The sequence below is a fragment of the Syzygium oleosum genome, unplaced genomic scaffold (genome assembly GCF_021117445.2).
Source record: "Syzygium oleosum isolate NSW1041296 unplaced genomic scaffold, Sole_v2.1 Sole_v2.12, whole genome shotgun sequence".
Taxonomy (NCBI): domain Eukaryota; kingdom Viridiplantae; phylum Streptophyta; class Magnoliopsida; order Myrtales; family Myrtaceae; genus Syzygium; species Syzygium oleosum.
In genome coordinates, this window is record NW_026607496.1 from 4047507 (window position 1) to 4059159 (window position 11653).

At 40.6% G+C, this 11653-nt stretch overlaps 1 protein-coding gene across 1 annotated transcript; it reads right to left on the reverse strand.

The window, feature by feature from the left end:
* Positions 1–7977: 7977 nt before the first annotated feature.
* LOC115668012 (receptor like protein 27-like) lies at positions 7978–11148 on the reverse strand. Its single transcript, XM_056316682.1, has 2 exons — positions 10331–11148; positions 7978–10222 (listed from the first exon to the last, which is right to left on the reverse strand). The coding sequence occupies exons 1-2, from the start codon at positions 11146–11148 to the stop codon at positions 7987–7989; spliced, it is 3054 nt and encodes a 1017-aa protein (XP_056172657.1). The 3' UTR covers positions 7978–7986.
* Between the last annotated feature and the right edge of the window lie 505 nt (positions 11149–11653).

Below are 11653 nucleotides of genomic sequence, written 5' to 3' on the forward strand. Positions count from 1 at the left end.
TATTATTAAAAGTTGTCCACGTTAGCACTGGCGGCAATGTCACGTAAGCCGACCGACATCTACGTCAGTAATATCTTGCCAAAATTAGCCGGAATGACTGAATTTGCACTATATTAAAAAGATTTAGGATTGAATTGTCACAAAAAAAAGGTTTAGGACGGAATTAACACCAATGCAATAGGTTTATAACTTTTTTGTCACTTTTCCCGAATCTATAGATATACATTTTAAATTCATAGTTAGGGCATGATTAATAAATCACATCTTTAGATTAATCTGGAAGTCTGCAATAAAGGAAATTGCGTCTTGAATATCTGCATGGTTAGAAAAATTCATATTTGCATGTCTGATTGTGCTCACGTTTGCAACTTTAAGCATGTAGATTATTTTGCATATTAAAATATCTTTTTCATATTTCATTTGCAACTTAATAATTGCCATGTTAGGAAAATTAGGATTCTCATGGATGAATGTTTTTGTATATATTTATTTCGTTTTTTTATGCCATAAAGAGAAACAATAAAAGAGACCATATCTTGGATGTCAATACTCTTGGATTGCATATTCACAAAATATCACATAGATCTAGGATTGTATTTGCGTTTAGGGTAAAATTACACTTTCCATTATTTAGACTAGATTTAATTTCCTCTTATGCACAATTTGAGAGTCATTAAGGATTACATTACACATAGAAAAGTATTAGAAAAGTTATAAACTTATTGCGTTGGTGTCAATTTAGTTCTAAACCTTTTAATTGTGTCAATTATATCCTAAACTTTTTGACCTAGAGCCAATTCAGTACTTCCTACTAATTTTGCTGACATGGAGGCCAACCGTCTTACGTGGTACGGCTGACACTGACGTGGATATTTTCAATAATATTTTAATAATTGTCAATTTTCTTCCTTTTTTTTCTTTTTTGGTAGAAAGCCTTTCGATGGTGATGTTGCCAATGCTTATTTCAAAATGTCAATGCAAGTCAGATGAGTATTGTTGCCCCTGGCTTTCGTCACTGAGACGAAGGGTGCGTTTGGTACAGCATTTGGAATGCTACTTTGGGAATGCAAATGCCTTTGGGTGGAAGCCCTTTAGGAAAAATGCAAATGGCGTTTGGTAAAAACTCATTTGCAAAGCTATTTTGACCCAAGTGGTGTTTGGTTAATTTTTTTTACAAATGGGCTTTGGGGGGGTTTTTTTTTAAAAAAAGGCAAAAATACCCTTCGCCGGCTCCGGCGATGGGCTACGGCTCCGGCGAAGGGCTCACGCCGCCGGCGAGCCAGATCTGGCGCCGGCGGCCGTCGCCCGTCGCCGAGCGACCCCGGCGAGGGACGCCGACCTCGGGCAACGAGGCCCGAGGTCGCGCGACTCAGCCGACGGCCGCCCTGGGTCGCGCGACCCAGGCCGACGGCCGCTCGGGTCGCGCGACCCCGAGCCGACGGCGGCCGCTGGGTCGCGCGACCCCAGCGACGGCCGCCGAGGTCGCGCGACCCAGCGAGCGGCCGCCTGGGTCGCGCGACTCCCAGCCGACGGCCGCCTCGGGTCGCGCGACCCCAGCCGACGGCCGCCTGGGTCGCGACCCCAGGCCGACGGCCGCCTGGGTCGCGACCCCAGCGACGGCCGCCTCGAGGTCGCGGACCTGTGCGGCCGCACTGGGCGGTCGCCCGACCCCGAGCGGCCGTGCCTGGGCGATCGCCTGACCCCGGGCGGCCGTCGCTTGGGTCGGGCGACCTCGCCGGACCTTCGCCGTCGCCGGCCCTTTGCCCTCGCCGGAGTCCCTTTGGTGAAGAAGATGAACAGTAACAAGAGGGCAAAGCCGGAATATTGAAATTTGAGTGAGGGTAGTTTGGGTAGTATAAAAATGATTTTGGCATTTGGTTCAAGGCTGAAAGTCCAAAGCTAATCCTGATCAGCATTGGGCTTTCAGCATTGAAAATGCTAGTTTTGAGCATTTTCAATGCTCAATGCTAACCGTTTGGTTCAGCATTTTTGGGAAGGGGCTTTCGGGGCTGAAAGCCCCTTCCCAATGCTGTACCAAACGCAGCCGAAGTCTTCAGCCTTGCTGTAACTCTTTTCATAATGGAACATTGAGCAACTAAACTTGCCTCCATCCTCCAATGCGGTTAGCAATTGTGGATGTTGGAGAAAGACCTACTACTACCATAGACAAGTGACAATTGTCTCGATTCCACATCCACCGACCACCAGCAAGTACATTGTGTACTTCTTCAGATTGTCTTCAGTATCGAATTAAAGTTCTGCGATGAAACCTCAAAAGGGAAATTTACATGCTTCGTCTTGCAGGCAACCTCAATGAGACTGCTTCGTCTCCATGTTATCAGCCAAGATTTTAAGTCAGTTCATCTCATTTGAGACTGTCACAAACCCAAATTCGAATATGGAAACACCCAATCCCTGTCTCTATCGAAATCACCCTTAGCCCATACTAAGCTTATGATAACACTAAACCCAATTCCTATTATCCACTGATATCTGTCCCTCTCGCCCTTTTCCCCTTACAGGTCAAGAATCACCAGATTATACTCAAGAACTACATGAGTTTCAAAGCCACGATTTAAGATCATCAAGACACCCAGACTCCGAGCTGCACATAGACAAACTTAGCCATCAACCGCTTGTATTCTTAACCAAACGACTGCGATCGCTCACCATCTCCAGCCTCCGCCGTTAACCGTTATAATCCACCGGGACTCATACATGGACTCGCAAGGAAACTGAGCGTGGAAGACTAAAATGGTAGAAGCCTCGGTCATGAGTATCACCAGAAATGAAGGTCAAGAACAACAACTCCATATCACATACTCATCGTCGACTGCCATGGAAAATCACCGGAACGTAGCACAGGACAAAGAAGTACAATGATTTCAGAAATGTATTCGGCCATTGTGAAAACATTAGAACTCATGCTTAAATGACTTGAGAATCAATTAGTATCTCTTAATCTATGTCAACATACTTTCGGATTCACAAAATGACTGAAACTAATTCGCATTGAATCCTAATAGACAATTCGTCGAACAGATTGCAGTCAATCGATTAAGGATCAGACTTTTTGCGATTTCAAACTCGTATTTGTGACCATAGGCAAACGAAATTAACATGTGAAGTTCAGGATTAAAATACACGACTCTAACATGACCCCGATCCTGACCGAAGCAAAACGAGCTCTGCATTCACTTCAGCTTCGCCAGAATCATAGCATGATGGAGAATCGGAGACTGCCTTGTCAATGAAGAAGCCAAGCTAAGTCGCAGCAGTAGGCAGTCCAATCAACTATGGGGAGAATGAAGACCGGTGGAAGAGATTCAAGCGAGTTTTGGGCTACCTCGATCTTCACGGGAGGCGGCGGTCCGGCGATGGCGACGTCGCCATGGGGCGCGGTGATGAGCCAGCAGAAACTAGAAAGAAGTCTCTGTGGAAATCAATCGATTCCCTGAGAGAAATCCCAAAATGGGCTCCGATTGGAAATCGAGGACTGAAGATTTATGGGTCAAAGTGAGCCCACGCGGTGATTGAAGTCTTATTATGGCTCAAATTCATGAGCATACGGACTTGGGTTTAGGTTTGGGTTGATGGGTTTGGATCAAGCTATCGGTCCAAATTTGAATTCAATGGCCGAATGGGCTTTAAAAATGATCTCTCTCTCTCTCTCTTTTTCTCATTCTTCTTATTTTTATTTTTCCGATTTATGTATCCTATATAAGCATATACAATTTTGTCGATGAAAAATTTCGGTATCAACATCACTTGAGTGCCGTATAACTTTTTAATGGATTATTTAAGTGCCATAACTTTTAAATATGTTCTCAACAAGTGTCTTGCCATGTTAGGCTTCCGCTTTTTTGAAAAGTTATGGCACTCGAGTGGTTGAAAAGAAAAAAAGTTATGACACTCAAGTGAGCGCCGTATAAAAGTCATGTCACTTGTGATGTCCTTATCCTCAAATCTAATAGTATATTAGCTCTTGTTTTAATAATTTACAAGCGGGCACGTAACTTTAGTTACCAGTGAAATTTCAATTTTACCATACACAATAGTAGATTACCACTTATCATACTATGATTTAGTTTTAAGTAGTAATTATATAATATAATCAGTAAGTTATTAGACCATTGACAGTAGTAAGTTGGGAAAAATACACTACAATGCCACGACTTTCGTACGGCGTTCACTTAAATGCCATAACTTTTTTTTTCTAAGTATCATATACTTTTTGAATCGATCATTTAAGTGTCATAACTTTCCACAGGTGTCATGCCACATTGAATTTTCGGCACTTAGGTGAACGTTTTTTGAAAAAAATTTATGATATTCAAGTGATCAATTGAAAGTTACAGTACTCAAGTGAACTTTTTTCAAAACCTTATGACACTCAAGTGGTTGAACAAAAAGTTATGGCACTCAAACGAGCATAATACGAAAAATTATGACACATGTTGTTAACATCACTTGAGTACCACAACTTATTTTCTGATCACTTGAGTGTCATATAATTTTTCAATCGATTACTTGAGTGCTACAACTTTTTAAAAAAGGTTCTCCACAAATGTTATGCCACATCAGATTTCGAGCACTTGGCTGAACATTTTTGAAAAGTTATGGCACTCAAGTGATCAATTGAAAGTTATGGCATTGAAATGAACGTTTTTTTAAAAGTTATGACACTTAAGTGGTAAAAAAAAAAGTTATAGAGGTCAAATGAGCGTCATACGAAAGTTATAGCACTTGTGGTGTCCTTATCCCCAAAACTAATAGCAGATAACTCTTGTTTTAATAATTTACAAGTGGGCACATAACTATTTGAAAGTCAACAATGAAATATCAGTTTTACCGTACCCAATAGTAGATTACCATTTATTATACTATGATTTAGTTTTAACTTGTAATTATATAACATAATTGGTAAGTTATTAAACCATTGACAGTAGTAAGTTGGGAGAAAGATATTACAAGTACCATAATTTTCGTACGACGCTCACTTGAGTGTCACATACATTTTCAATCAATTACTTGAGTGTCACATACATTTTCAATCAATTACTTGAGTGTCATAACTTTTTGAAAACATTCATCACAAAGTGCCACGCCACGTTGGATTTTTGGCACTTAGGTGAACATTTTTAAAAAATTAATAACACTCAAGTGATCAATTGAAAGTTACGGTACTCAAGTAAACGTTTTTTTTTTTTTTAAGTTATAGCACTTAAGTGGTCGAACAAAAAGTTATAGTACTCCAATGAGTATCGTACAAAAGTTATTACACCTGTGCTGTCCTTATCCCATAATAAGTCACTAACATTGTTGCATAATCAAGTCAATATACATAAGCATGGGGAAGGAGGTTGTGCAATATATTGTTGAATCAATGCAATATATTTAGAATCAGCGTGAGCAATATATTGTTGGAAAGTACAATCGAGGATGATTGTTTTGGTGCCTGAAACCTAGTCTTTTAAGTTCGTATCTAACTCGAAACAAGCAAGAGAAGTTACAGAATCTGCCACGTTGAATCACAGCATTTGCGAACTGTTCGTGTAGAGGAGTCCAATCCCGGTGCCTAATCCTCCCAATCCCAGTGTCCATACTCACGGTTGCGTTGTTCTCGGTGTTTGTGTCCACTAAAAGTAAGCTTTTTGATCCGTTACACTAGGAATTGAATTCCACCTTGTTTCCAGCGCAAATTGATCGGATCGTGTCCATGATTCAATTGCATGTCTATGGCCAAGTATTGATCACGATTTACATGTAGGGATTGTCGATTCCATGTCTATCTCTAAATTCCTCATGTTCATAGGATTGATAGATTGCCATGTTTTGATTCCCCTTTGCATGAACTTAATCAGAGAGAGGTTGCATCTTTGTTACTTAGATTGATCTCTTTTTTGCGTGGATTTGCCCTTGGTTGAATTATATGGATGATCTTTTTGCATGTTAACATTGAATCGGGTTGGATTGATGATTTCTCTGCATGTTGTTCATGGCCGGTCCCCTTGGTGCTCTTGGTCACGCCCCCTCCTTTGTTTGTCTTGCTTGGAAGAATTTTGATCATCTGTTTTGCAGTGATTCATGGAAAATAGGCTAAAGCTTCGACCTTTATCGGTGACTTCGCTCATGTCAAAAAGATCGAATCTTTCAAGGAAAGATCAAACTTTACTGCTTTTTATTCATGCATATAGGGTAGAGTTTGCTAGTTCATGTAAATTAGTGAGAAAAATCATAAAAATTGCATCTTTTATTGTCATGTGGCATATAGGATATTCATGATCACCTAGGTAGTTGCATATCAATAATAAAAGGAAAGATATAAAAAAAGAAATTTAGAAGCATGCTAGGTGACTTTGCATCTTAAATTATGCAAGTTTTGATTAATTCATGTTCATCTAAATTAATAGTGTAATTTCGGCCATAAAGGGGTATTCTCGACATGTAGGGTTATTTTAGGGTTAAAAAGTAGACAAAAGAAAAGACAAAAAAAATTAGAATTGCATCTTAATCACATTTAGGCGAGTTCTGCATCATAGTGTTAGATAGTTCACGATATTTGATTCATGATGGTTCAGGCAAGTTCGGCACTTAGATTGGCCATCTCGTGTTTATTTTAATATAGTGCATGTTTACTTTTGGTTTATCGCTCACGAGGGTCCTATCCCAAGACTTAATAACAAGGCTTTGTTAATTTTGCCCAATACTGTTCGGGTTCTTTATTTTGCTAGTACTTTATTTGCTTCATCTTTATTATCACTTGATTTAATATATATTGCTTGAACACCCTTTCATGATCACCTTTTTTTTACATGATTAAAGGATATAAGGAAAAAAAATTGAGAAGATTGCTCGCAAAAAATTTTCATAAAAGAGAAAAGGTACTGGCAATGGACATTAGATTTATCTAGTATAACCAAGTTTCCGAATTCACATATCTCTGGTTCACAAGAGTAAGGCGAACTCCTGCCGGATTCACATATCTCTGGTTCACAAGAGTAAGGCGAACTCCTGCCTCGTACTCGGGCTCCTAAACGGCCCAAAATTGATCTATGTAAGCTCCAAAGCAAATTAAATTGAACTGGAAAATTAAGTTGCAACCGATAGGGCTTGGTAGTGTTCGTGTGAGGCGTAGGCGCCACCACAAAAGAGGAACCATTAGTGCTTGCTTAGCAACCTATCAACATCCCTCAAATATCTCAACCTCAGGAAGGTTGTGACATTACATATGAAAGTTTTGTCACTTAAGTTCCTTCACTAAATGATGGTAATTGTTGGAATAGTTGGGAATTTTAAAAAGAATTGATAAGTCCATATTAAAAATTGGTAAATTTAAATCACTGGGGAGAAATAAGTATTCATAAGCTTTCAAAACCTTATGAAGTAATAAAAAAAAATGTTAGTAAGTAGACTACTATAGAAATTGGTAGCTCAACCAACATAACTTCTTCACATTTTTCAACCATCACCAATTGTCACTAGTGGTGGTTGCTGCCACCAAGTACTTCACCCCTCCTCGCGTCTCTCTCGCTCCCCCTCCCTTGTGTTCTACAATTTACTTTCCTTTTTCTATAGAATAAAGTCAATTTCTTTCGATTTTAACATTATTGATTTTAACCTTTTTTGATAATAAAGAAATTATGAACTTAGCTTAACACGTCTTACATAATAAGAGTTATTTAAGGACTTGATTGAGAATAGGGTAGAGTTACAGGAGTTGATTCAAAAAAATACAAAAAATGAAGGATCCAATTTTGCACAAGCAAATTTGAAGGATCCAATTGAAGGTCTAGGCCGCATACCTACTTTTGAATGGTCAGTTCTACGCGAGACATGGACCTACATTTTTTCCCAATGGGTAAGCAAGAATTCTATTGATCAGTAAACAAGACCGTCTTTTAAATGGTGATGAAGAATTATGAAGAGAAGGAAGAACGACAACACTCTTTTTCAAGTTTAGTAACTGAACCTTAGTGGAAATCTTCATGGATGCAAGTGTTTGAATAGCACTTTATCCCAGAATCGATAATAAGTAAACCTCCATGATCTGATAAACACTATCGGACCACAAAATACCCAAAAGCCAATAGCGAATCCAAGCGGTATGCCCATGTAAAACCACTTCTTCTCGCTATCATCATTGTTGCCGTCATCATCGAGGTCACTTTGAGTTGGAACACTACCCGCTTCTTCAGTCCCATTCGTTGGAGTTAAGCAACTTTTGTTGAGCTGAAGCCCACACAATCCAAGATTTCCTTCGAAGGAACTTTTGGAAAATGTGAGAAATTGTCCCATTGTCGGGATGCTTCCCACAAGTTGATTATTTGAGAGGTTCAGGAACGAAAGGAAATCAAGATTCGCAAGCTGAGCTGGTATGGTTCCATTGAGGTGGTTCCATGACAGGTCCAATGACTCAAGCTGATCTAGATTCCCTAAAACAGGAGTAATTGAACCTGTGATGGCATTATGCGATAGGTTGAGGAAATAAAGTGCTTTGAGATCTCCAAGTGTGTCTGGTATTGGACCCTCCAATCTATTGCCCGAGAAGTCGATCGACGTGAAAATAGTCAGAATCTTGATGAGTTCTAGCTTCAAACCTTTGAAGGTTACACTCACAGTATCTTGATAATACTTACCTCTTAATCGGAATAACTCATACAGAAAACGATTGAAGTCTACGTTGGCCTTCATAGCCTCCCAAGATGCAAGGAGACTCGCAGGCAACGTGCCGCTGAAATTGTTGGAAGATAGGTCAATGATTTGAAGCATCTGCCAGGTGAAGGGACTATGTGGACATCCAATTTCCCCGTGCAATTTGTTGGATCGTAAAACAAGGACACGGAGACTTGACATAGCATTGAAATGGCATGGAAATGTCCCATCTATTTGATTGTCCCCGATGTTCACAATCTCCAACATCGTACAATTTGCCAACGACAACGGAATTTGGCCCTGCAGGAAATTCTCGCTAATATCCAATGTCTTCAGACTGCATGTTGCTGGGATGTTTTGTGGAATATCGCCACTCAATTGGTTATTCCTCAGATTCAATACCGTGAGGGACGCCATCATTAAACAATCAGGAATAGTTCCGTTCAGATGGTTATGCGATAAGTCAAGCACTTCAAGAATATCAGCTTTGCAAATTGACTTCGGGATGGACCCATGGAAATTATTCTTCGAAAGGGAGAAGAAGATTGTGTTTGATAGGTAGTCATCAATGTTATCCAGAATAACAGAAGTTATGTTGTTACTTGAGAAATCCAAGAAGAGAGCAGATGACGGCAGGGGTAGCGTATTTCCTCGAAGCATGTTTGAATGGAGGTCAACGAAATTCAGACTCAATGTAAGATTGCCCAGAGGTGTTTCCAAATCTTCAAAGAAATTAGAGCAAAGATTGAGATGCCCAAGATTTTCTAGTGTCCATATCCATCTCGGTATATCCCCTTTTATATAATTGTGGGAGAGGTCGAGGAAGAACAATTTGGACTGGTTAACCAAAAACTGAGGCAATGTCGTCAACTGGCAGGAAGCCAAATTTAAGTCTTGAAGGTCAGGGAATGAAGAGGCCTGGGAAGCAGTATTTGTGGCATCAATGGAAAAACGATTATAGGAAAGATCCAAAGCTGAAAGATTTCTCAGCTGCTGAACCAAATTAATGTGGAATGAGCCACTAAAATTATTGGAAGAAAGTGAGAGGTACTCGAGCCCTTGGAGTTCCCATATAGACGTCGGTAGTTCTCCTCCTATATTGTTGTTGCTCAAATCAAGTGTATTCAGCATGTGCGATGGAGCATCAAAAGATCCCTTCAATTGACCAGAAAATCGGTTGTTGGAAAGTAGAAGCGCCTGAATCGATGGATGTGTAAACAGAGATGAAGGAATATTTCCTTCAAGTAAATTGAATTCCAGGTCGAGAATAAGAAGACTCAAGAGGGATTCCCATTGTGTTGAATCAATCGGACCAGTTAGACTGGTGCTGGACAAAATGATAGATGTCAAATCCTTGGACTCGCTGAGTGATGGAATTGAACCCGTAAAATTGTTGAATGACAAGTCCAAATAAGACAGTCGCGAGAGATTGGTGAGAGAGCTTGGGATATTTCCATCAAAACTGCAATTCACCAATTCTATTCTTGACAGATTCCTGAGATTACCAATTGAATTTGGGAGCCCCCCGGAAATATTCAAGCCTCTCAGAACCAGTGTCTCAAGAGAACTGTTCTCCGAAAATATTGGCAAAGAACCCCAAAGAAGTTCGTTGGATGATACATGAAGGTTCTAAAGTGTTTGTACCTGGAAGATTGCAGGAGGAAATTCCCCCTACAGGCCACAAGCATATAGGCTCAGTGTTTTCAAGCTAGAGAAATTCGCTAAGAAACTAGGAACTGTGGTGTACAAGTTGTTGTAATCGAGTTGAATGACCGACAGATTAGCCAGACTCGTAAGAGAAGCGCCGATAGGACCGGACAGAGAACAGGAAGACATGCTCAACACCTCAAGTTTCGGCACTGAAGAAGACAACGCGTCGCACCACCCAGTTCCCTCAGCAGACGCATTGACCAAATCAAGGTACAGCTCTCTCAACTCCCCCAAATCCCCAATCAGTGACCTCAAAGAGGGCTTCTCAAGGAACAACAAAGCCGGTCCAGAGTAATAAAGACCAGAGAGATCAAGAATACGTAGCTCCGTCAGGCGCGATAGCTCCGCCGGAATCTGCTCGGCAAATCCGGCATTGGACAAGTTGAGATGTACCAAGCGGCTGAGATTCACGAGGTCGAACGGGATCGCTGAGGAGTTGAAATCATTGAACGCCAAGTTCAGGCTTTGAAGGAACTCGAGCCTGAAGAGGCTCGATGAACGGCCGATTCCACCAGAGATCGACTCTTCGCTCAAATCGAGTCCCACGACGAGCCCGTCCTCGCACATCACGCCGCTCCATGAATCAGCGCTTCGGTCCCACCGTACTAGCTTGGAGGACGCGGAGGTGTTGAAGACAAGGCTGTCTCTCAGCTCGAGCAAGAGTGATCTCTGGTCGATGCTGAGACACTGGGCTGAAGCTAAAGTTGAAGCCGTAGCAACGTCGGAGAAGATGGAGATGGTGGATATTGCAAGAAGAAGCCATGAGATGATCGAACCGTTCATCGTAAGAGGTTGAGGAAGAGAGCGGGAGGAGGGAACAGGGAAGAGAGACTCAACCGAAACAAAGTCGAACACTTTGGGAGTGGAGTAGTCTTCCAAGGAATTGCGTTGATATTCAGGATGTCATCATTAGTCACGAAAGTTTGACTTATTTCACTTTCGACGATACTAGCACAAATATTCTTTATTTAACATACTTTCTCAATCGTAACAAAAGGCCATATTTTATTTTCAATGAGAAAAGGGAAAATAAAATAAATCTGCCTAAAATGTTGAGATTAGGACTTGGGATCCCTTGGAAATATTTTTGGCTTATCTTATTTGAAGATCATAAAACAAATGATATTATGTGATCGATTTTATTTTTGTACATCACATTTACATGTAGCGATCCATTAAAAGTAAATAACGGATATATATCATAACATTTAATAATAGCACAAAGTACATATATTATATTCTATTTCTTTTATTAAATAAGTAGATTCAAGAAACGAAATAAAACGAT